General features: G+C 38.4%; 1 protein-coding gene across 1 annotated transcript in view; it reads right to left on the bottom strand.

Annotated features, from left to right (window-relative positions):
• Positions 1-1,782: 1,782 nt before the first annotated feature.
• Positions 1,783-27,574, bottom strand: part of snta1 (syntrophin, alpha 1) — a 51,566-nt gene continuing 25,774 nt past the window's right edge. The window contains exons 3-8 of the mRNA XM_088338841.1: positions 14,474-14,669; positions 14,197-14,386; positions 11,020-11,150; positions 8,739-8,935; positions 6,821-7,008; positions 1,783-5,283 (exon numbers count right to left, since the gene is read on the bottom strand). Of these exons, the coding sequence (XP_088194967.1) occupies positions 5,191-5,283; positions 6,821-7,008; positions 8,739-8,935; positions 11,020-11,150; positions 14,197-14,386; positions 14,474-14,669 (995 nt within the window). The 3' untranslated portion in view covers positions 1,783-5,190. The remainder of the gene's footprint in view (positions 5,284-6,820; positions 7,009-8,738; positions 8,936-11,019; positions 11,151-14,196; positions 14,387-14,473; positions 14,670-27,574) is intronic.

The raw sequence follows: 27,574 nt of genomic DNA, 5'->3' as shown, positions 1-27,574 counted from the left end.
AAATTATTTGGGTAACAAATCATTTTTTTAGTCTGAAGAGTTTGCACAGGAGGTGTTGTATATTGTTTAAAATTGATTGAAAATTGTAATGGTCCAGATTTTGGCCCTTATTATCTAGCCCGGCCCAAGCCTTCATGGGGCCCTAAGCAAAAGTAGATTTGGGGCCCCCTTTTACTCGGTAATTTGCATCCATACTAGAACTCATTCCATGTTATACTCCAGGGTTAAGGGCAACTATTTATGTAGTACTTTTGTTGTATATGTGTACTATTTTGTAGTATTTTTGTATTGTTACAGTAGTTTTGTGATAGTGGAAGCTAGAGCTCTTGTTGGTGATAGGAATGAGTGGAGAAGTGTTGTAAAAGGATAGTGGGATGTTTAGACGTGTTCTAAGGGATGGGCAGGGCACCTGTATGATACAGCAGGGGTAAACCAGTGAAAGCTGTCGGGCCCTGCTGTTAAACAAAAGAGTGTGTTGTGTCACCCTGACCCGAGTGACATGGCCGCTTTCTGTGTCCCGTTTCATCTGGAGGGACCAAAGCATGACCAACTTAGGTGCCGAAGTACTTAACTTGTTTGGGTGTTTGGGCATTTGGGTTGTGTTTTTTGTTACTTTTTCCCTTTTTCAAATTTTCTTTGTTTTTGTATGTGTTTGTCTTGCTGTCGGTCACCACTCTCGAGGGATATGACCAGGGTAGATAGATAGTTTTGTGATTATAGTATTTTTCTAGTATTATTATTATTTTTTAGTGTTTTTGTAGTATATCTGTGGTATTTTCTAGTATTTCCATATGAAAATATTTGTTGTATATCTGTAGTGTTTCTGTATTTTTGTAGTAGTGTTATGGTCGTTTGATTTTTGTTATATTTATGTGATATTTCCATAGGATAATTTTTATAGTCTAGCTATAAGTATAATTGGCAGTATTTCTGATGTAAACCTCTTGTAGTGGTGTTTTTGTAGTAATATTTCTCTCGTAGTTTTTTACATCAAAGTATTATGTAGTGGTATTTTTTTAGTATTCCAGGAGAAGTGTAATTGATGTATCTCAAAAGCAGTATTTTAGTAGTAGTATTTTTGGAGTAAATAATTCTTTAGTAGCATTTTGTAAAATTGTATTTTATTGTTGTAATAATTTTGTAGTAATTCTACACATCATTTTTAGTTTTCAAAACGAAAGCAAAATAATATATGAATATGTATGTTTTCAAGCACTATATTTGATATTTAGTTTTGTAGTTATTGTGTAGTATTTTGTTGTATTTCTGTAGAAGTATTTTTGCTTGGACACACAGTGACAATAGGGATCAAAAAAGTAAACCACCCTTGGGGGCCCCCTAGCGGTTGCGGGGTACTAAGCAGCCGCTTAGCTCGCTTATGCCTTGGGCCGGCTCTGACCAAGCCATACTAAGTGGTATCAGGTCCAAAAAATTTAGTATCTAAAGCCCTAAAATCTCTATTTATTAAAGGGAATTCTATAATATTATACTTTAAAGTAAAATCGATGAAACAGTATGTAAATTATTTATGCAGAAATTCAGTTATTATTCTCTTTCTAGCACGGCCTCTTTGACCACCAGGGGGCAGTGTGAAAGTCACGCATTGCAGCAAAGAATGATACTGTACCTCCGCGGTTGATAAAATAAAATTTGACGATTTCCAATGATACATGCCTGAAAGCATTGCTGTATACTTCAAATAAGGTTGCTTAATTGTATTCAAATAAGCACTATATTCCTAGCATGTCAGTGGAGCAATATTTACAATAATCAGTACAAATGTATGTTAAAAGTTACCAAAGTTTATTACATGTTTATATACAAACATCCCTTACTAGGCACACTTTTGCTTTAAATAAGAATACACGTTTTACCAATGCCTCATAGCATTGAGGCATAGTGTTATGAATACAAGTAATGGCTGCAAAAATACGGGTTTCAATGATACAAGTTTTGTGCAAATACAAGTACCGTAATTTCCAGACCACGAGATGCAGTTTTTGATGCGGCTTATGTTTTTTAAATTGTGTTGCTGTGTCTGAGTGCCTTTTCCTTATGTGTGTTTGTTATTAAAAATGTGAAAACTGTAGCACATTTCTTTTTAAATATCTCACGTTTGAACACGGGAACATAAGGCTTATAGTCAGGTGCAGCCTATGTAAGTGCAAATGTTTTTTTTCCCCTTTAAAAACGCACAGGGTGCGGCTTATAGTCCGGAAATTACGATCCCTTGTCAGTAAAGAGGCCACTTGGGTGTTAAATAATAAATTTGTACATGCAGATTAGACACATATAAAAAGCAGGGTTTACGTATGACGATCTGACACATGAATCCTTCTATTTTTCCATAACATGAAGTTGTATTTGTGGCGCTGTTGAAGTGCACTAAGTAGGACCAACACAGCACACAATTTACCAAAGAAAATCACGATTTATCCCCTAAAATTAATGTCTACCAAAGTAATCGATATAGAGTAATGTAATGTCACACGGCATCATTTTTAAAAAAAGGCGCAGACGAAAATATGATGTACAGTAGCAGAAGACACTCATTTGTGCGTTCACCATGCAAATAATGGTTTGTGAATTAAAAGTTTCCTGTATGATAATCTTTCAGGGACATTGGATTGTTCACGGCAACACATTATTCCAAACAATCACAATCAACCTAAACCGGGATCCAGGGAAGTCAAATCCCCCCTAGATCATCTTACACACATTCAAAAAGCATGCCTTCTGCCTACTCTAATAGAAAAGGGGAAAAAATGCCCACATTTTAAGTTGACCACATGAAATTTGTTAGCGATTTGAAAAAAAATGAATGGATTTAAGATTCGTGATTAGTAAACCCAACTTGTCACTGAGGTGTAGAGAAGAAATAAACCTTCCAATTGAATAATCGCAAAAGGTTTACCACTTGAAGCCTTTTAATGTACAATAAGAACGCACAACATTGCCTACATTAGATTTTTAAACTCAAGATTAACACTAGAAATGAAGTGAAATTAATCTAAAAACAAATAATTCAGGCTCAGCACTCAAACCGGGTAGAGAGGGATTAGGGGCACCAGGCTGTCCGTGCCCAAGACACACCACAGGAAATGCTACCCCTGCGACCCTTGCGGTTCACGAATCTGAAAATGACCCTTTTTTTTCGATTCTCAGGCTAAGAAGAGAAAATAATTCTAACCAATACAAACTTGGAGAAACACTAGAAAATCTTGCAGACGGATTGGAAAAATGTCTCAATATCATTATATGTACCCGGCTTTTGTCTAAATCGTTATATGTTTGAGACCCTCTTTGTTATTGTTAGTAGCCTTAATGTCTTTAACACAATCCAGTGATGCTAAAAGAACGCAATTAAAACCATTAATATCATCGCTATCGAGCATGATTTTAGGACAATGAAAGAATATTGTTCCCCCAAAATGACATTGAGATTTTTGTTTACATAAAAAGAAACAATACATTTAATATTGACAAATTTATAAAAATATTATTCTTTTAATAACTAATTGAACACAAATGATTCAGATAATGAAAATTAAAAGTTTTTTTCTCCACATGACATACAGTGGCTTGCAAAACTATTTGCTCCCCTTAAACTTTGTGACCTTTTGCCACATTTCAGACTTCAGACAAAGCTTTTGCTTAATGTTTTGGATCAGTGTCTTGTTGGAAGACAAATCTCCGTCCCGGTTTCAGGTTGACTCTATCAGGTTTTCTTCCAGAATGGCCCTGTATTTGGCTCCATCAATTTTAACCATCTTCCCTGTCTCTGCTGAAGAAAAGCAGGCCCAAATCATGATGCTGCCACCACCATGTTTGACTGTGGGAATGGTGTGTTGAGGGTGATGAGCTGTGCTGCTTTTACGCCAAATATAACTTCTTGCATTGTTGCCAAAAAGTTCAATTTTGGTCTCATCTGACCGGAGCACCTTCTTCCACATGTTTGGTGTGACTCCCATGTGGCAAACTTTGAACGACACTTTATGGATATCTTTAAGAAATGTCTTCCTTCTTGCCACTCTTCCATAAAGGCCCGATTTGTGCAGTATATGACTGATTGTTGTCCTATGGACAGATTCTCCCACCTCAGCTGTAGACCTCTGCAGTTGATCCAGAGTGATCATGGGCCTCTTGGCTGCATCTCTGATCAGTTGACGGCCGATCTTGGTAGAATTGCAGTGGTCTGATACTCTTTCCATTTCAAAATTATTGCTTGCACAGTGCTCCTTGGGATATTTAAAGCTTGGGAAATCTTTTTGTATTCAAATCCAGCTTTAAACTTCTCCACAACAGTATCTCTGACCTGCCTGGTGTGTTCCTCGTTCTTCATGATGCTCTCTGCACTTTAAACAGACCTCTGAGACTATCACAGTGCAGGTGCATTTATACAGAAATTTGATTACACACAGGTAGATTCCATTTATCATCATTAGTCATTTAGATCAACATTGAATCATTCAGAGATCCTCAATGAACTTCTGGACAGGGGTTGCTGCACTAAAAGTAAAGGGGCTGAATCATTTTGCTTCACTTTTTCGTTTTTTATTTTTGTAAAAGTTTAAAATATCCAATATAGTGTGTTCCACTTCATGATTGTGTCCCACTTATTGTTGATTCTTCACAGGAAATTACAGTTTTATATATTTATGTTTGAAGTCTGAAATGTGGCAAAAGGTCACAAAGCTTAAGTGGGCCAAATAGTTTGCAAGCCACTGTATACATTTCGATATTTAGTTTTTATCATAAAGATTTATACGTGGTGGGCAGCGCTCTTAAATTGGTGTTTCGTAAGAAGGCAACATACATAAACTCATCACTTATGGAGTTTTTTTTCTATCCATTCCAGATCACTCAGTGATCAGACTCCTGTCAATTAGCTAAAGCTGTTGTGTTAAAATTAAATAAATGTTTATCCAATATAACCCATCAGAAACAATCATGACATACACAAACATCAGTCGAATGTAACCGGATCCTTACAAAAACTGAAAAAAGTGGCAGCCTTAAAATCAATGTGTGAACCATTAATTATCCTCAACGGCAAAAACGTTTGCTGGCTTTCCATGAGAAATGAAGGACGAGTCAGAAGTAAAGAGAAGAGGTTTCGTCATCGCTGTCCCTCGAGTCAGTCTGAGTTGTTGTTTTTGTCGACTCCTAATGCAAACAAGGCAGCGGACATCACGCCAGGAGGCCGAGGCGCTTAACCTTAGCGGATAGAAACGAGTGGATGATGAACACGATCGTCTTGGGGCACGAACGAAGATCCAATTGCTGAGGAGAAAAAAACATGGTTTGTTTTTTATTGTATCGTCATAATGTGTGTATTCTAAGAAAATACAAACAAGAAATAAAGGACATCATATGAGCAAGGGGGCCAGCAACAGAGTAATCAATTGTCATATCAAGTCAAGTCATGTTTATTTGTATAGCCCTTAATCACGGTCTCAAAAGGCTTCACAGACTTATTTTTTCTGTTTCTGTTGCTTTATCTTAATTATCTCTCTGTTTTTCTCTCTCGCTTTATTTTCTCTTTCCTTTTTTCTTTCGCATTTTTGCTTCTCTGTTGCTCTCGTACTCTTTCCTTCTCTCTTTTTCTCTCCCCAATGAAAGTTCTGAATAAACGTTTATTTTAAATATAACTATGGTCAAATAATAATTGTCGATGTGAACTGACTCTTTAGCCAATCAGAATACAGAACATAATGCACGATGCAAACCAGACAGGTAGGAAGACCGTGAAAAGTGAAACTTGTGTAAGTGAGGGTATACTGTACTAGTATATCCGATTTCAGAAAAGTCTTAGAACTCTAGGAAATGTGTAAACAGCATATGGGAGGTGGGATTCGACCCAGAACTTTGTAAATGTATGATAAGTGCATATACATTTATATGGCTTCGTAGTTTGACTAACAGTATATGCGAGGTTTTTATTACAACGTAATACAGAGATCCCTCGGTTTTACACGGTTAATGGGGACCAGAATCACCCGCGCAGAAATCCACAAATTGGTTGAGAATGTGCGGGCAGTGCGCGATTTTTACACGTTAGTGTTATTGGTTCACTGTAGTGTCTGAACTGTTGCACACATGTGCTAAAATATTTTCCCAAATTGTCCTAATTGGTCGCCCTGCAAACCCATCTTCCTCGTGACTATCCAATATCTGCAGCACTTATCCTCAGTAGGGTCGCAGGAATGCTGGAGCCCATCCCAGCCGTCTTCGGGCATTGGGCAGGGGACACCCTGAACTGGTTGCAAAGTAATTGCGTAGTTAAGGGTTACCAAAGACTCGTTTTTCAGTGAAAAGGCAAATGTAAATGTATGATAAGATCATATACATTTATATGGCTTTGTAGTTTGACTAACAGTATAAATCAGGGAAAAAAAAATTGATATCTTGTGAAAGAATTGTAAGAACAAACAACGTTTGTTGGCCGTACAACCTTTGCAATAGTACATGAGTCAATTCATTCAAAAGAGAAAAATAATTTTGCATTGCCGAAAACTCAGCAAAATGTAACTTGATAATTAAATATATTGCCACACTTGGGATTATGGTTGCTCACTGTTGTTTCGAGCGTTGCTCACCGACTTTGTGTGAACGCTCAGATCCGTGGAAAATTAGAGGGAACATTGCTTGGGTCAGAGAGTTCGCATGTTCGATTCCTGTACTATCTGTTTCATATGGGGGAGCAAGACACAGTGAAGTGGTGCCTTGACGGTCCAGGCGGTTAAGGGATCTGTGAAACCTGAACCGAGATATACAGTATGAGGTCATCTAAAATGGACAGCACATGCGAAGGACTCACAATTTCGGACTCTGGCCCACCGAAGTCCAGGAACATCATGCGGACGCCGTCGTCGGACGACATCCTCAGACGCTCGAAGGGATGCTGCAGCAGGACGCTCTTGCGGACCCCCATCTCTTCGGTGAATAGCGTGAAGCCCTGGTCAATGTGCACGCCCAGTGTGCACTCTTTCCCGTTCCAGCTGCAGGCTGCCATAGACGAGAGGTGTGATTTGGGGAGATTAGAATATTTATGCTCGTTACAGCGATTTAACTTATATCTGCTTCCTAGTTTTTTAATAGGACGCTTGTAAAAAGGCAATAAAACATGAGTTAGTGTATATCCAGGGTGAAAGAAGCAAATATTCACAGGCTTAGATTTTCTAACATAAATGGTATTTGTTTTTACATAGGGAAATTTTAAGTCAAGTGAGTTGTGCATAACACTGTGGAGCTGGTGTTGCTATACTCCATACTACCACTAGAGAACACCATCGGACTATAAAATGTAAATTTTCATGAGATTACAGTAATCTATCAAAAAACACTTGCTTCAAATGTTCAGTATTTAAAGATGTTCAAAACGAAATAACTAAAATGTTTTTTTGGCTCTTAAATGTCATATTCTTTATTTTTTTCTGCAATAAAACACATAACACACATTATCCATCCGATTTATATCTCACACAGTTTGTTTTGTAAGGTCTAAAAAAACAATATTGTGTTGGATAGTAAATCTAAAGATGGCTATATTTTGGATGTGTATTGTACTTATGAATGTAAATTTCTCTGTACAATTTTTATTTAAATGTTTTTGAAAACAATTGAAAACACTTTTCAATGTATTAAACGGGGAAATAATAAGAAATGTCAATAACTTATTGCAAAAGACTTTCCTTTTCCCTTATCTATATTATGCACATAATTTGTCTGATATTATTTTAAGGCAGTTATTTTCTTATGTCTGTGTTGTATTTCTTGATGAAAAGCTAAATCAATACATAAATAATAACATGTTCTGTGTATGCTTCCTTGGTGGTGGCTATTTAAAGGCAAATATGACAAGGATCATTGTGAATTGAAAAAATAAAAAACCCAAAACATATCAGGAGAATCAAAGTGGGAAAAGCATATGAGCAAGCTTTCCATTTTAAATATCTCTTAAGGTGAAATATTGCTACTCCTTGTAAAAAAAAAAAAAAAATCCATGTAATTATTATTATATATACATATATATATATATATATATATATATATATATATATATATATATATATATATATATATATACATACATATATACATATACATACATATACGTATATTTTATATATATATATATATATATATATATATATATATATATATATATACATACATACGTGAAGAACAGGCTAACGCCGCAAAGTAGCCAATAGATGCAACTGAACCAAGGACCGCTGAACTAGGGAGACTTTCTATCTATTTGGATTCAGAACCCTCTTACTTGATGGTTTTATTTATTTGTAGATTTTTGCACGTTAGTGTTATTGGTTCACTGTAGTGTCTGAACTGTTGCACACATGTGCTAAAATATTTTCCCAAATTGTCCTAATTGGTCGCCCTGCAAACCCATCTTCCTCGTGACTATCCAATATCTGCAGCACTTATCCTCAGTAGGGTCGCAGGAATGCTGAAACCCATCCCAGCCGTCTTCGGGCATTGGGCAGGGGACACCCTGAACTGGTTGCAAAGTATTTGCGTAGTCAATGGTTACCAAAGACTCGTTTTTCAGTGAAAAGGCGAGAACAGTGTTAAGTGTTATGACCTGGTATTGAACCATGGACCTTTTACGCGTGAAGCGAACGTCATAACCACTGCACTATGGAAACACCTTCCTTGTGACTAATTGTGCTAAAATTTCTAATATAAAAACTGACCCTAATGTTTGCAGGGTATACCTGTCGTAACCTCCTTGATAAGCTCGGCGGCGTTGTGGCAGCCGTCAACCAGTAGGTGAGTCCACGTTGATAGCTCCCGAGGGGAATCCACCCGAAACACGTGGGTCTCCACGCCTTGCTTGGTTCCCGAACGCAGGCCAAATGAAAGCTCGGATTCCAATAGGGGAGAGGTTTTTCCTGGGCCTGAGTGAACCAGCCTGTTTCAGACATACATGGCGAAAAGTAGAAAAAGGGTGGAACCATACATATGACTCATAAATTCTGATCCAACTCATGTTTTCCGTAGTTTACTCTAGCTGAGAGAGACGTGAAAAGTGAGAATGTGACTATCCATCATTACTAAAGTGGACCTGGTGAGGCAATGTTTTTATAAGCAGGCGATATGCAAACAGCTGTCATTCTGATGTGTTCTTTGGAAAGAGAAAAGATTGTAGGGTGCGGATACATTGAATGCCATACTGTATGTAAAGTCTTTGGACCATCGTGACAGCTTATGTTCCACTTTCAGAGGCGCCTCCAGAGGTTTTTCATCGGGGTGGCACACCAAAACTACAAGCCATTTATTCAGGTTATTGAAATGTTGGGGGCGTGGTCATGGCAGAACTTAGTTGGGGGGGAAATGGCGCGGGCGGAGCAGGGGGACAACTGTGAAGGTGTGGAGCAACGGCTTGTCTGGCAGTGCATTTGGGATGAAATGCATAACTGATGCTACAACAATCTAACGATATACTGGCAAGCGGGGTTGGGCCAGTGGGATGGTCAACAAATTTATAAGGGGGGCTGAGCCACTCCTAGCCACCCCCTTGTGGCGCGCCACTGCCTACTTGCAAGCCTCATGATCCTAACAAGCATTTGTTTGTGTGCCATTGACGTAAATTGGCACACTAGAAATTGTAACGACAAATTGTCATGAACTATATACACATTTTCAAATTTCATCAGATTTGGCAAATAAAAGTCTTGGTCAGCTCCAAACCAATACTTAAAGTGATACTTTAAAATTTAGTAAACAACGGATTGATCAAAGTGTTTGTTATATTTAATCTACAATAGGGATTGTTACAGAGAGCGCAAAGATAGAGGTCTTTTTCAAGGTATGGTACAGAAATTGTCATTATTCATGGGGGTAACGTTCCAAAACCACCCTGTGATAGGCAAAACCTGGCGAAGTAAAAGCAGTATTCATTTTTATATTTGTACATTTATAATACAATCAAATACTAAACGAAAAAGTAAAAAACAAATGTATACAGTTTATTTTTATGTATTTTTTTTACAAATAACATCTCAACTGTTAAATAATAATTGTGATCATCACTGTGAATGGCTGGCTTCAAATTGCAGAGATTATTACAACCCAACGCACCCCGACTAACTGAATTGAACTAGAGAAAATAAAAAAATTGATTATGAAAAATGCTTGAAGCTTTTTTTCCTTCTGAAGTCTGCGTTGCAGGTGTTTTTTGGAGGGAGAAGAACGTAGTGATAGGCAGTTGCAACCCTTTTTTCATTCTTATTAAAATGTGTTGCTGTCTCCCATATCTTTTTTCTTCCTTCTTCATGGAACAAATGGAAGATTCATTAATTTCGTAATGCTGACCTACAGACGCATAGCTTTTAACTTCCGTTAGCATGTCCAGAAATTTACATTTATCTGCAATAGATGGCATATTTTGCTGCCTTTTGTGCCTGCCTACAGTTGCTTTTGTCGGTCCAAAAGGTTTTGTCGACATCATGGGTTTTAGAAAAACTTGATAGTGCAAGATAATTTGCACGTACGTAATGTAAATTGGTCAAGCTGTATTATGTACATATTAAACGACAATGTTATGGAAGCACAGGTAGAGCCAATCAGAATAATGAACACAATGGAAATCAGTAAGGGACAGGACACAATGATATACACGGTTGTGCATCATCCACACATACATTTTAAAAAACAAATACTATCAATTTAAGTACTTTTGAAAGTTTATTAAAAAAAACATGCTAGTAGTTTTATTTAAAGTAAGTATTAGGACATGAATTTAAAATGTTTTTAGGGATGCATTGATTTTTAAGCGCCATTACATTTTGGACAAAATGCACTTTTGGGAAATGTCAAATAAAAACTAAACCGCAAAAATGTACTTGTTAGTGTAATTATTGTTGTAAGATCATAAAACTAAAAATTACATGAAAATAGAGGGATCGGTCAGAATACTCTAAATATTCTGGCACTCAGTAGATTAAACCCTCCCCCACCAATCCATAGTAATCTAAACCGCTAATGCATGTTTACCGTGTGGTGATGAGAGGGTGGCTCTTAACAGGGTTGCTGATGGCATCTTTGCTTTCCGGAAAGGAGGGATAGAGAAGCAGCTCCCGGTCAGTCAGCACAGCAAAGACGGGCTTCTCTGGTCCCTGCACTGCCTGAACACATTATATATATCTTTGTCAATTTGGGTCTATTTATTGGATTTGGTAATTTTCCACTAAATTTTACAAACAAATCTACAGTATAAATAAAAATATACAGTAGATATGTACTCTACTGTTGATAGGTTGGGTGTCACTCGGACAATTTTGTGCTTTACATGATGTCATACTTTTATTTATCTAGTGAGTTGTCCAATGTTTGTGTTCTTTTGCCCATATTGACCTTTTCCCTCTGTTAGCCAATCTCGGATACAGTGGCTTGCAAAACTATTTGGCCTCCTTGAACTTTGTGACCTTTTGCACATTTCAGACTTCAAACATAAAGATATAAAACTGTAATTTCTTGTGAAGTATCAACAATAAGTGGGACACAATCATGAAGTGGAACACACTATATTGGATATTTTGAACTTTTTAATGGATAAACAACGAAAAAGTGGGTGTGCAAAATTATTTAGCCCCTTTACTTTCAGTGCAGGATCACTGAATGATTCAATGTTGATCTAAATGACTTACGACGATAAATACAATCCACCTGTGTGTAATCAAGTCTCTGTATGAATGCACCTGCATTGTGATAGTCGCAGAGGTCTGTTTAAAGCGCAGAGACCATCATGAAGAACGAGAAACACACCAGGCAGGTCAGCGATACTGTTGTGGAGAAGTTTAAAGCTGGATTTGGATACAAAAATATTTCCCAAGCTTTAAACATCCCCCAAGGACACTGTGCAAGCAATAATATTGACATGGAAGGCATATCGGACCACTGTAAATCTACCAAGACTTTTAGCTCATACAAGGAGAAAACTGATCAGAGATGCAGCCAAGAGGCCCACGATCACTCTGCATGAACAGCAGAGGTCTACAGCTGAGGTGGGAGGATCCGTCCATAGGACAACGATCAGTCGTATACTGCACAAATCTGGCCTTTATGGAAGAGTGGCAAGAAGGAAGCCATTTCTTAAAGATATCCATAAAAAGTGTCGTTTAAAGTTTGCCACGAGCCACCTGGGAGACACACCAAACATGTGGAAGAAGGTGCTCTGGTCAGATGAGACCAAAATTGAACTTTTTGGCAACAATGCAAGAAGTTATGTTTGGCGTAAAAGCAGCACAGCTAATCACCCACAACACACCATCCCCACAGTCAAACGAGGTGGTGGCAGCATCATGGTTTGGGCCTGTCTTTCTGCAGCAGGGACAGGGAAGATGGTTAAAGTTGATGGTAAGATGGATGGAGCCAAATACAGGACCATTCTGGAAGAAAACCTGATGGAGTCCGCAAAAGACCTGAGACCGGGACGGATATTTGTCTTCCAACAAGACAATGATCCAAAACACAAAGCAAAAGCTACAATGGAATGGAATGGAATGGAATGGTGCTGTGGAATGCTCTTCCCCCTGAGATCCGATCTGCAACCTCAGTGGAAATGTTTAAATCTAAACTTAAAACTCACTTCTACTCCATAGCATATGAATGACCTACTCTTCTCGTCGGCTGAAAAATAGTCTGTGTAATAGAGTGTAATAATCTGTGAAGCCCTTTGAGACTCTTCGTGATTTAGGGCTATACAAATAAAAATGACTTGACTTGACTTGACTTGAATGGTTCACCCAAAAACATATCAAGGTTTTAGAATGGCCAAGTCAAAGTCCAGACCTCAATCCAATTGAGAATCTGTGGAAAGAACTGAAAACTGCTGTTCACAAACGCTTTCCATCCAACCTCACTGAGCTCGAGCTGTTTTGCAGGGAGGAATGGGCAAAAATATCAGTTTCTCGATGTGAAAAACTGATAGAGACATACCCCAAGCGACTTGCAGCTGTAATCAGAGCAAATGGTGGCGCTACAAAGTATTAACTCAATGGGGCTGAATGATTTTGCACACCCACTTTTTTCATTTTTATTTGTTAAAAAAGTTTAAAATATCTAATAAAGTGTGTTTCACTTCATGATTGTGTCCCACTTATGGTTGATGCTTCACAAGAAAATACAGTTTTATAACTTTATGTTTGAAGTCTGAAATGTGGCAAAAGGTCCACAAAGTTCAAGGGGGCCCAATCGTTTCGCAAGCCACTGTATGTACTGTATATATATGGCTTTTTCTTTCTCAGAGTCGCATGTTCACTGTAGATATTGACACTTGTGTTTAAGGATGCTACTACCGTAAAATTCGGACAATAAGCCGCAACTTTTTCCCAAGCTTTCAACCCTGTGGCTTACGCAATGATGCGACTAATTAATGCGTCAGGAGCACCCGAGCAGTAAATGTAAGAGTGATACAGGTGGAATATATGCATCGCGGAAGACGCGAGACTAATGGAACTTTGCCCATGAATAAAACTAGCATGAACAGACCCTCGTCGTGAAAAAGGTGTCAATCGAAAGGAGAGGGCTTACTACCATATTGGGAAAAATGTTACGAGTCGTTTATTTGTAAATGGAAATAATGTGGTGAAACGAACGGATTACTTTTTATCTTTTCGCATTATCGTGTATTTTGGAGAAATTACTCTACACGGTTGGATTCTATGGATTGTCCTTGATATAATGATGCCATTTTGGCGGACATTCAAAGAAGTTGAAGACGGCCAGGGGACGTAATGGTGAGTTACTCCGGCTTTATAGTTTTTGGGTATCTAGTTTCAGACTGATTGTGATGTTTCTCTGATGAGTACATTTTGAATGATCTTGAATCCCAAGAGTTTAAGCTTTTCAATGATATGTGGCACGACGTATTTCAGCGACTAGTGACATCGTACAGACACTTATTTGTTTATCATAAGTCTAGTGGCCCACCGGCGGGCCGTTAAAGGGTTAAGGTACTGTGTAATATTAAAACTCTTTCTGTTTACCGTCTTTCTTTGTATACATGTTTCAATGTGGGCAGTTGTTGCTAGTAGTCAGGTGCGGATTATGTATGTACAAAATGTTTTTTCCATTAAAAATGTAGAGGGTGCGGCTTATAATCAATTGCGTTGTATAACTTTACGATAATACAAAAAAAGAGGTAGAAGTGAAGGTTGATCTTCTCCTAACCTGCTCTACAATCCAGCCCAAGTGCTTGACCTCCAAACCAGGCTGCAAGCTCTTCATCTCCTCCTTGACTTTTGGTAAAAGGTTGGCAGCACCGGCTTGGATGGCGTTGTACCAGGACTGGGCCATGGCTGGGTCCTTGGCCCGCAGGAACACTGAGTTCTTCCTGTTGGGTGAAATCACCTCGAAATACCTGGTTAGAGGAGATGAGCAGTTATGCCTTGAGTTTTTTGCCAACCAAAATCGACCAAATAGTGTAGCCTGAGTATAAGTCGTGTACCTGTTTTCTGTGTCAGGGGGGCATTGCTTTCGGGACACCTGGCACATTTTTAGTGGGATGCTGCGGGGTTCTTTCGCCTCGGCAGATAAGAGGTCGGCACCCTTTTGAGGCGTTGGAGGAGGGGAGTCCCAGGGAAGGGCTCCACCAGGGGACCCCGAACTCTTGAAGAAGGCCGACATCTCCTTGATGTACTTGACTGAAACAAAATGAGGGTTTTGGGCTTTAGGACTTATAAACTTATAAAGAAGTTATATTTTAATAAAACTCACCATTAATATTCCTTGGCACTCATTCTTTTGAGAGATATTTTTCCTTCAAAACTACAGTTAAGAGTTGATTTTAATCTTAAGAGTGTATTTTTAACACTACCGGCAAAATGTACATAGTATCTACCCTGCCATCAGCTATTTTCTCATTCCCGCCCTTGGTATCTAGCTGTTACCAGTGGTATTGTTACAAGTGAAAATTCACGATCTGTAATCTGCTGCATTACTGACAGTTGAGACAAATGTCTTCTGGGTATCCATAATTACAGGGAAAATTGAGGCTTAAGTGGCTATAACTACTTGATGTGGGCATTGACCATACACTGTAGCTATAAATTCAATGTGTTATTTTCTCAGTTTTTCCCAAGAGGTCTTGATGACGGCCTGCCCACAAGAGCACTTATTCCTGAACTTTGCTCTCATTGCACATATACCAAAATGTCTTTATGTAAATCAGACAATTATTGATGAGTGTTATTTAAGAAGAAGTGTGCTAAAAAAAGTCCAAAATCCTTTAAGATGAATTAAACCTAAAAAAAATGTGATTCCCTTTCTATTTTGGGCAGCAGTTAATGTCAATAGGCCATATCAGCCAAGTGAATATCAACAGGAGGAAACCTTATTTAATCCCACCTTCCACTACAGAACAATCCCTCGTGATCATCATCTTCCTGACATCCCATGCACTATTTTCATTTATAATATTTCATTAGGATTTAACATTGTTTAATAAATACATATGTGGTACAGTTAGACAACATCCTTCAAAGGAGTTATTTTGAATCATTCGGAACCTAAGGCAACTTTTCTTTTTCAACCATGACACTAACACATTTCTACACATATGCAATACACACCGAGTAGCTCGGGTGAAGCAGGCCATGGTTGAGGATATGAGTTTGGCAGCAAGTAAAAATAGCCTGCGGACTAAATCAGACCGCTGAAGGTAGAGATCTGGTTTCACTCAAGAAGTGAGAACTGTGCTCGTCTTGCTGAGGATAAAGAGTCATGTAGCTTGGAGGAAAAGAACCCCGGGATGGGACAACGGGTGCGGACACGGGGGACTTCTACCGTTCCCAAAATAGATTGCATGCCTGCCGCTCAGTCAAGCAGGCGACCGCTCATCCAAATATTTTGTTAAAAAAACCATTAAGCTGTAGGTAAAATGTCGAAGAGCAACTCGATGCCCTCAGCCGGTCACTGATTGAGAAGACGAAAAGCAATTCATTCACAAAAGATAGATTGATAGATAGATACTTTATTCATCCCCCGCAGGGAAATTCACAGAAGGGGTGTCTTAATATGACACAAGTAAGGGTAGGAAGATAACTATCATTTGCAATGTCCAAATTAATGTGCTGTCTTTGGCGTGAAGAGGAACAGTTCATGTTACATCTCCGCACCTAAACAGTCAGAGTGGATGTGTTAAAACCTGGATCTTGCTGCAGAAAATTCATTTTCACGTTTTCTTTAGGCTTTTTGGTGTAGTCATCCATGATCAATGTATTATTGTAAATCAATAGAAAATCAAAGATTTCCATACTCGCCCATGTCACAGAACAACAGTACAGCGTGTTTGGAAGGCCAGGAGTTAGGAGGTCCAAGAGGAGCAGGTACATGCTACATTTCTCAAGTATCTGTCAATTTGTGTGCTTAATGTCGGAGAAATGACCTTCTGTCTCTTTGCTGTGGTGCCAAACGAGGGATGTTTGCTTGTGTTGAGAAGCAAACAGCTCTGACGTTGCAGGACAAAGACCACTCTGACTTAATGTGTGCAGTTAATCATGGGAAGAGAGGATTTAACTGGATTTATACACTTCCATTAAGTGGTAGTAAAGGATTATTTGTCTTTCATTTACATTTCTCAAGTAGGTAACGATGCCACGTAGCCAGACATCAAGGCTCACTTTTTGGTTGGAAGTCTTTGATCAAGTATGGCAGCTAAACAAAAGCAGAGAATACATTTGCAGAGAAGGACGGGCTATTGATTTTTAGGGTGATACAGAATGTTTTTATGTCACAGAGAACACGTATTTCAGCTACATAAAAATGTCTTATCCCCTCGGCAGAACATTTTGTTACTTTTAAGTACTGCTTTTTTTTTTTTAAATGTTCAGATATTTTTAAACATTTTTTGTAACATAATGTTATGAAGACATAATAATACAGTTCTTATTTTACCAAAAATACACTGGACTGTCTTGTAAAATGACAATAACATGTATACTCAATATACTCAACACAAACCATTTTGGTTTTCAAAAAAAGTACAACATACACACACATTTGCTGATGTGCAGTTTCTATGCTTTTAGTATGTTTTTTAAAATGTATTTCTCTAGTAAAACCAAGAAAAATAATATTTAAATAACCTCAATTACTAGATATGTCATATGGCAGATTTTATGGTCAATTTCAAGTATTTTTTCTTAGGTTGTTAAACAATGTTTTTTCGAACTGAAGAAAACCTATGAAATTAAAAAATATACATGTATATGTTTAAAATGTTTTATATTCAAATCATATTCAAGTCATATATAATTCAAAATATTAAGACATTTTCTTTACAAAAACAAGAACTACTATAATGATCAAAATTAGCAAAAACCAAATCAAATGTATTTGTAGAGCACTTTTCAGGCAATAAATTGCTACTCAAAGTGCTGTATAAAACATTTAACGTACGATAATAAAATATTCTCCTTTATTCCCCCCAACAACCCAAAACATTTAATACAAACACAATAGTTAAATTACAAATACAAACAAAATAAATAGTAATAGAATTAAAATGAAATATTATTGTTGCCAGGCACAGACTAACCATGTGAGGAAAAAGACCTGAGGGAGGCTTATTCACACTGATAGTAATGACAACATATGGTATCAGGATATTTGGCCATTGACCCTCTTTCTACAAGTGTGCCCCCTAAAATAAGGAAAGACTGAAATATCAAAATAAAAAGAACAGCAAAACAAAAATAACGTTTTAAATAAAATGTGTTACTGTAAACGATTAAAAGTAAAAAAAAAAATCATACATAAAATCATTTAAAAGCCATCTTAAAATGGTGGGTCTTGAGCCCCCTCTTAAAAATATCAAAAGTACCCTCTCCGGAAAACTGTTCCATAGGTTAGGACCAAAGTGGCTGAATTCTGCTTCACCATGGGTTTTGGTTCTCACCCTAGCAACAGTCAACAAACCGATGCCAGGGAACCTCAGGAACCACAAGAGCTGATATAATAAAAGACAGATAGAATGTCCAAACACCATTAAAACATTTAAAAACTAGTAAAAGTACCTTAGAATTTATCCTGAAACGTACAGGGAGACAATGCAACAATTTTAAAACTGGTGAAATGTTATTTTTATTTTTGTAATTTTAGTTATATTTTTGATATGTAGAGTAAAATTGAGCACAGAGTGAAAAATAACACCCACATTTCTTACGCAATCTGTGGGCCTTAAATCTTGTCGTTTTGGTAAGGGTGTCTTTCTGACTTTCAGAACCGATGACGAAGACCTCTTTTTTGTCTTGGTTGAGCTGTTTGAAGTTCTCTGCCATCCATGACTTAATATCTAAAATGCATTTTAAAAGGCCTCTATAGGACTTGTGTTATTAAGGGACATGGCAATGTAGAGCTGGGTGTCGTCAGCATAACTATAGAAATTGACTGATGTCCCCTGATGACATCCCCAAGGGGAAGCATATACAGATTCAAAAGTAGCGGGCCTAAAATTGAACCTTGGGGAACACCACGTTTAACTTTATGTGTTCTGAAGGAACATGCCTACTAAGAAATGTCAGAAAGTGAGGGAGGAACAAAACCTACTGGTGGAGAGCTGGTGATCTGATATGTCAAAGGCAACAAAACAAGACAAATGCCAAATTAAAAAAATCTTCTGATTTAAGTATTATTTTTAATGGAAAAACAAGTTCAAAATATAGTAAAATACCTATTATTATCATAAGCTTGTTGGTTTTGAATTTCGTTAAATTAGTATGGTAATTGGGCCAAATGTAAGTTTGTTTTCACAAAATATTATTTTAATTATTTTCCGATATGTAAACGATTGGAAGTTATCAAAAGCTATATGTATCTGTATAGTGTACTTCTTCATCTAAAAACCAATGAAAACAAATTATATCCAAAACTAAATTTTAAATGTCTCTTTGCCGATTTAACAATAAAACTTAAATTTATTTTCATAATTTGAGTATAAGCTTCCTTCATAATGTACGAATGATCAATAAATGTCGCTGCGGAAAATAATATTATTAATAAGTGAAACACTATGCCGGAAGGGCTTTAAGTTATTTGTGTTTTTTGTTTTCCGTTACAGTGTTTGGAGATGATCAAGAAAAGAAAAAATTGGATTCACACACTGCATCAGGAATTGGGTTTGTTGTGGACAAAATGAAGAGAACTTGTGGCTGGAGGATTATGATGGAAGAAAGGAAGCCTCAATAATTGAAAAGAGAGAAAAAAGGAAAATAAATTGAAAGTAAGAGAATAAGAAAACGAGATATAGCACATCCAGCAAAGCCCAGCCAGTACCGTAGCCATGAATTCATGGGGCGGCACATTCAATACAGAGGCTAAAAGTAGCTGAGATGGCACTGTTATTACTTCAGCTTATCTGGCAGCCAGCAAGTCCACTTTTGTACAGCATTTGTGTGCTTGTACACTTGAGTGTTTGTGTGTATGGGTTGCTTCTTCCACAGAATTCCCCTCAAAGCTATCCTTGCCAAATCCTGACCAGACATTTTCAGCTTGGTGACTTTCGACATCACATACTTAAACCTACATTTTTGAGGGTAAAGCCCTTAGGCTGCACTGCAGATATACAATCTTTTCAGAAAACCTACCTGTCAATCAATTTGTGGAAACACCCCACAACATGATTTGCTTTTGAATTATAATTATAAAAACATTCAATCAATCCTCCCAGGAAGCTGCCAGTCACAGCTGACAAAATGACAGAATAAATACCGCCTGCTACTTTGACTTCATAAATGTCATAATTGCATGAAAGAATGTATGATCAAGACAGTTTAGGGCCATATTTACGTCTAGGAAGCATAAGGAAAATAAAAACAAGCACACGCATGGAGCTCTTAGAAGATGTTAGCTTGTCACCTTCTTATTGAGCCCTCATGTTAACAACAATTTTGCCTTTTAAAAGGTCTGGATATTACTTAAATTGATCAAGAAAATCTGCTCCAAATGGAAAAATAAACTGTAACTGTCAGCCAATTGAAGTAATACACGCTTCAAACTCCCAAAATATGTAGTTACCTTCCCAAAATCAAGTGTGTCTGTGGTAAAAACCAGAAAAGACCTGCGGTGGTTGTCTCAGAACTTATCAAAAACATGTTTATTAAATGGGCCATTATTTACCGTGGGATATTTTGTCTAAAAAAACAAAAATACTGAATGCGTTCATAGGTGTTTTCCATTTAAGGTGGTTTCAGAAATCACTATTGTAAAAAAAAAACTAGCTTACTTTACTCCCCCTCCACTTGTAACCGTGGGAACGACTGGAATGCCATTGGTCATTCAGTGACCTCAGAAGCATGCAGTTGGCTGTGTATTGCATGCCAGGAAAACAATGTTCCAATGTTATTGCACTGACAACACAATGAAGAAATATAGAATCTCTAACCAAAATAACATAGTAAATCAAGAGCATTTCCCATACCTATTACTGAGATAAACAAAGGTAAAACAAGCCATCATTGTCAACCAAAATATGTATTACTACCATACTGGGGTTCTTGCACTTACAAAGTTGAGATACTTGATGCAGCATGTGCAGATAACCTGTACATCAAGATCACACTGCAAGACCTGAGTGGAGAATCTTGGACTGCTTCCAAAAATGTGTTTTTGGCAGGATTGTGAAGTACAAAGGCTGCCCATTTTATTGGACTATGCGTCACTCCGCATATGCTACGAATTTGCTCAACCAAATTTTTGTATTTTTGTATTTTTTTTAAACAGACCTAAACATATTTTATCAGCTGGGGGTTTGTGTTTTCTCTTTTAGTTTTCCTGAAAACTTGCTGAAGTGAAACAAAATGGGTTAGAAGGTCTCTCCCAGTGCTTAATGGGCAGCGGACTGTTGGTGTTTTCATTCCATCCATCCATCCATTCATCCATCTTCTTTCGCTTATCTGGGGTCGGGTCGCGGGGGCAGCAGCCTCAACAGGGAAGCCCAGACGCCCCTGTCCTCCCGCCACTTCTTTCAGATCATCTGACGGGATCCCGAGGCGTCCACAGGCCAGCCTAGAGAGATAGTCTCTCCAGCGTGTCCTGGGTCGCCCCCGGGCCCCCTGCCAGTGGGACATGCCCGGAACACCTCCCGGGCGAGGCGCCCAGGAGGCATCCTTATAAGATACCCAAGCCACCTCAACTGGCTCCTCTCAGTGCGGAGGAGCAGAGGCTCTACACAGAGCCCCTCCCGGATGACTGAGCTTCTCATCTTATCTCTAAGGGAAAGCCCAGACACCCTGCGAAGGAAACTCATTTATTTTTATTCCAATAATTTGAATTTTGAAAGAAAGGTTTTGGATGAAAGCAGACCTTAAAACAAAGAGTGGTCTATTCTGGTCTAAAAATAAAAAAATGGTAAAATATATTTGCTCACTGGTGCTTAGGTTCCTGAAGTTGTTCATGAAGTCGAAGTAGGCCAAAGACTGAGGTAAGATCTGGCCTAAAAATTCCAGCCCAAGGGTATAAAAGTCCAAGCCAGCCGAAGCTTGACATATTTACTTGATTTGAGCGACTGAGCGCGACAAAAAACGGAATTTTCACATTTTATTTGTGGGACGAAAGATTATTTTAGACGTCTCCAACAATAAAAAGTCCGGCACCGAGGTGGGCAGCATGCTTCGCTACCCCGGTGACCTCGAAAACATGATATTTGCCGTTTCCGATAACAAAGGGCTTGCCGGAGATGGAACAAAATCACCATTTCGAAGTAGTCAGGGTAACGTGCATGCTGTGCAGTTCCTCCGTGAGGGAAAAAGAAACATAAAACACACACACAAACACACACACACACACACACACACACAGAGAGAGACAGTTTTTGCCGTGTTCGGGCCCAAGATCTTACCTCTAGCAAGAGATACATAATTGAATAGGGAAAAAAACATATATTCATTAAGTCGTAATGTTGTACAAGTCACATTTTTTGTATGGAACAGAACCAACTTTTGGGCAGTTCACTGGATCACAATTCTCAACTCTGACCCCTCCCCTCTCATGTGTCATCATGTCCTTGAGGGCTGGAGGTGGGAAAGTTTTAGAGGTTTGCTTCAACCACCACGAGATTTTGCTTCCTAGCCTCCTTTGCTAGCGTTTCCTCTATTAGGCTAGTCGACATTCTGGCAACTTCTGGGATCATCTGCGTCATAATCTCTCGGACCAGAGTTGGTACCATGGCCTTCACGGTTTCAGTGGAGACCAAATCAACAGAGTTCAGGGCCTCGCACGGCCCAGACGACCCGGATAAAGGCACTAGAGTGCTATCCACCTAGGTGAACACCGTTCCAGAGCTACTCAGAGAGGCGTAAGAATCTTTATCATCAGCAAATAAGCCGGGGACGCAGGACTCGCAGATGTAAGTAGCTTGCTTATCTTGAATCGCGAGGCTTAGGTCCTGAACTGACAACCCAGAGCACTCGTAATGAATGTAGTGCTTGCAGTGGCTGCATTGAATCATCGCTCCATGGTCTACGGCACCGAAAAAACATGGTTTAGAGACTGCCTTTCGAGGCGCCATATCGAATAAATCAAAAACTCAGTTCAATTATTGAGCAAAACAAAACAAAAGCTTCGACTCGACTTCAAAATACGGCATTTGGGGCAAGTTGACATTTCCAATGTGGATGGAAAAAGTGACAGCTATGTTGGAGCCGCTTCCACATCGACAGCCAGCAACAGCTCAGCAGAGGTAGAATCGACCCATGCTAGAAATATGAGGTCAAAATATTTTATTGTAATTTCTGGTTTCCCTCGTAAAACACAGATGAATTACATTAAAGAAAAGTTATTTAGGTTTGTGCAGAGCTTGCTAATAGGCCTGTGATGAAGGAAAATGATCTAAAACAAATAAAGCTCCGACCCTTTTTTGATTCAATTTGACGTGCCCGTTTGAATTTTTGCAGACCCAGATTACTTGGCAAAAAAAAAAAAATCATTTTTACGATTTTGTATTATCTCAAAAGATCTTTGTGGGAAAGTTAATTTAATTAGGGATTGGCTGATCTCGCAGAATTAAGGAAATCTTCAGTTTGCCGATGAATCAGTGCACGCCTACTACTTTGAAATCAAGACAAAAGTATATAGCGTTAGTTCTTAGCATAGAAGACGTGTTTTTTCCCCATATAAGAGGACAGTGCAAGTTTTGGGTGAACAAGAGGATTGTAGTATCAGCAGACCAGAAGAAGGGAGTCAGTATTCAGTATTTATTAAAAACATCACCAGTTGTTGGCACACTATAATGTCCGAGTAACATGTAAATGTAAAATGTTATGTTAATCATGCTAACGTCAAAGGAACAGCCGACCTATGGAAAAAAAATGCTATTGAGATACAGAGAAAAACATCTGTAAAAAAATAAAACACAAACACACACACAAATATTTACTTTGTTTTGAAAAAATCTCTGATTCCAGCTTCCTTACGGTCATGTGATGTTGTCTCATTGGGCAAGACACCTTACACACCTTGCCTCTAGTGCCACACACACAATGGTGCATGGAAGGTGCAAATGCTATGTGTGACTAAATGAATAATGCACTTTCTGTGAAGCATCTTTTAGTGTCAATAAAGCGTTATACAAATAGAATGCAATATTATTACTATTAGAATATAAAGAAAATAAAGGAGTACAGTCACATACAGTGTGACTAGGTTTTAACATTAAGGGTACAGAAAGTTTTTACACTATTCAGGCCCAGCGATGTCTCAACTCTCAGCCTAAGCAAACAGTTGATATAAAACACATTTCAGAGTGTTACTCAGACATTGTCATTCATTTGTCAAAGGCTCATCCTCTCCAGAATGATTTATATAGGTTCATTATTCCCAAAGCCCATCTCATTAGGATCATGGCTTTCTGCCAGTCTCGCCAATGTACGGCAGCAAGACGAGAACACTGAATCACCAGTAAACTCATTCACATTCTGTCAAAGCGCCGATGTGATTACTTTGCATAGTGTCAAGAGAGTTCATTATACTAATTCAGCAAAGTGAAAGTGAAGCAAACTTAAACAGGACCTGGCCTGAGGACAAAGACGAGTGGAAAGGAGGTCATGTAGCAGAATTTCCAACATTCCAAACAAGGTATGTACTCATTCATCATGCAGTGAGTTGGTTCAGCCGAGTCCATGGTGAAAAAGGCCTGACCGCTAATTTATTGGATGCCCAATAGCAGCCAGCAGGGTGCAGAGGAAGATCCGCTACAGTTGAACGCCATGCTCCAAGTAAGAGTTGCGATTTGATCAAGCTTTGTTATTTTGTAAGTTAAGACATCCCCCTTGCTGTGCGTCTGCACAATTGGCTCACTGGCCAGTAGATCTAAAAAAAGAACCAAGTTTTGAGTCCAGAGGGTCAGCTTTGACAGCAGGGATAACGCAGCATATAGACTTGAGGCATGATCAGAGTTGGACTGAGAATGTCAGGGCGCAGGATAACTACTCTGCGTCTGTGATTACTAGAAGCAAGTCTTTAGTAAGATGACAGCAAAAAAACAAACGGTGGACTGGAACTTATTCTCTTCTCTGAACATAGATCGCATTTGACGATAGGGCCTAAAAAATATGTCCCGACCTGACCCAGGCCATGGGCATAAGAGACGAACCAGCCTGAACCTGACCGAAAAAGTTCATTTTAGGGACCAGGCCCGAAGTAAACCCGAAGTCTCACTTTAGCACCGCCGAGCTTCGGCTGACGCCCTGGCTGAAGCATGCGCCCTGGGTGAAGCAAACGCGGCGTTAAAGTTCAGCGCCGAGTGCAGCTTCACGTTTACTTCAGGCCTGGTCCCTCAAATCAAGTGTACACTTTGGCGACGAAGTGTGCACCGAAGAGTGTTACTGAAGTAAAAGTACTGTTACTTCAGAATAATATTACTCAAGTGGAAGTAAAAAGCAGTCATCCCAATTATTACTTGAGTAAAGGTAAGTGCGCCGAACTGCATGCATAATGTGTAGATCTTCTACAAAGAAGAAAAAAATGAAATAAAATTAAAAAAAGCAGAGGGTCAAAATTCGGGTCAGGGTTGGGCCTGGGGCCAAGATCTTAAGATCTAACGTGTTTATAATACCCATTTGCTAAAATAATACAAAAGTCATATATCATACTACCCAACATTGAGCTGGGCAATACATCTAATTCAATTTCATTAATTTGCCATTTTTAAAAACAGCAATTGTAAAATTTGTGACGTTGTGAAATCAAATACATAAATTTAAAAGTTGAAATCACATAAAGTATTATGAATGTAATAAATAATAGTGATTAACCAGTAAATTGGGGCATTTGAGAAAGTTTTGACCAACTACCAGTGCTTATACTTCCGAGGTAGATTCCAGAATATTGTGAAGTACCTGCCTGTTAAGGCATCCATCCATTATCCGCACCGCTTATCCTCATTAGGGTCGCGGGGGTGCCAGCTATCGGGCAGTGGACACCCTGAACTGGACATCTAGGGACAATTTGGACCGGCCAATTAACCTGACATGCATGTTTTTGGAATGGAAGGAAACCAGAAGAAACCCACACAGAACCTCTTCACTGTGGGGCTGCGCTCTAACCACCCAACCACACCGTGCCCCCTATTAATCGTTGAGAACATATTCAATTATGGATGGAGCACTTCATTAATATGCTGCACTGCAGATATACAATATTTTCAAAATAAGTGTATTTTACTTGTCAAGTTAACTTAATATTTTTCAAGTGTTTTATTTATTGGAAAATGAGTGTGTTAGATTTAATGGAAACATGTTTGGTTGGCTGCTGCAAGCTCAGGTTAAGTCATCTGGGTCATAATATTAAATTCTGAAATATGTGATTGTTCTAAAAATATCTTTACTATTGGGCCAATATTTTCAGTTTATTTAATGTTGGGCCCATTTTTCCTGGTTAGAGTATTTGGTATTTGAATTTAACACACATTTGATTATACGCCCGCACGCCGCTGATGCTAGCGTTGCAGTTATTGTATGTTTATTATGTCTGTTTTGTAGTTTCATTTAACATTATGGGAAATAGTTGGAAACGTGAAAATTAGTCTAAAATTCATTTTGGAAAAGTATAGTGAATGATGATGATTTCCAAATTGGGATTTTATTTTTAAATGATAAAATATTATTGCCAGTTCACTCACCCTTGCTCTTATCTCAATTAAATTCTTTAAAAAGGTACCACTGGCTTTTTCCATCAGTGAAGACTTACTTGTGCTGCACTTAATTCTGTCGTAACTAGCTGCATCAGGCTTTTTATTCCTTGTTAGGGGTTATAGATGGACAATCCGTAACTCAGGTCGTACATTAGTTAGATCTGGTTTGTATACCCCATATTGCATGTGTATGAAATGAACTTAATTTTTAACATTTTCCGGCACTGCAAAAATGAGTTCAAAAGTAATCGCTATAGGTTTTGAGGGATGATTTTGCTTTGATTTGCAGAAAATGTGGGTTTTAAATAGCAGCAGGGTAATCACAAATGCGAGGGATCCGACTGTTTCTGTATTGTTGTGTACTTTGCCATCTCGCCACAAAGCACACTGTCCTGAAATAAACTTAAGAGGTTTGACTGTGCCCTTTTACGTTACATAGCTGAAACTAATTGGCGCATAAATCTCTAGTCTAGGGAATTCATGTAAAAAGTGTCAATTTTAAACATTAAACAGTGTGCCGATGACTTAAAGTTCTTAATTACAAAAAGTCTAGCTGGACGGGATGAAAGTAAAGTGAGAAGTAAGAACGATGATCCAAGGGATAGAAAAAGTGAACGGATTCTTCCCGACGGATTCAATTTTGATATTAAATAAAAGTTGAGCTTTCAGACTACAAATAGTCCTGTCTGATTCCAAAGCAGAATGGCTTAATTAGATGTCAACACGCATCACATCAGTGGATAAGCTAGAAGTGGCATCTCTCATCCATAAGGCATAGTAATGACTCAAAGTCCAACCACCAAGAAAAGAGATCCACTGTAATAATTTCATTTTAAAAGTACAGATAGTGGTGATAACCTTATGTTTAATGTTCAAATGAACCTTTTAACAACAGAACTGCTATGTTCATGTGCTGGTTCATATTTATGATATGGCGTAAGTTGAACACAGCCACCATCGGAGTTTGTACACATGAACAAACTGTAACCAAAACAAAAAAAAAAATCTTACTTGCCGCCTAGCTGGTATCGACGAGGACTGAGTGAAACAGTAACTGTGGATCAGTGTTAGGTCTGCGTTTAATCAGTCATCATGACACACCAATTCTGAAAGCTTATGGGATTTGAAAAAAAGAGAACAATTATTAGGGATGCTCCGAATTTTCTGCACCCAAAAAGTTTAGGCCAAAAATGCATTTCTGAAAAATGAAATGCTGAAAAAGGGAATGTGAGGTGAGCCCTGCTTTCACCAGGGGCAAATCTGTGCACTCCACGGTAGCTTGTTTTTTTATTCTCCACATGAAAAGGTAAGAAAATGAGAACTCCGTCCAATCGGCAGTTCTTTGTCCTAAATTTTATTGATCAAGTTTTGACTCCTAAATCGTTCAAGAGTGTTGCACACCTAAAACCGCTGTACCTTCAA

Source organism: Urocampus carinirostris, chromosome 6 (assembly GCF_059441175.1).
Source record: "Urocampus carinirostris isolate Australia breed hairy pipefish chromosome 6, RoL_Ucar_1.0, whole genome shotgun sequence".
Lineage (NCBI taxonomy): Eukaryota > Metazoa > Chordata > Actinopteri > Syngnathiformes > Syngnathidae > Urocampus > Urocampus carinirostris.
Note: the sequence above shows the minus strand (reverse complement) of the source record. Positions and strands in the feature narration are given on the sequence as shown.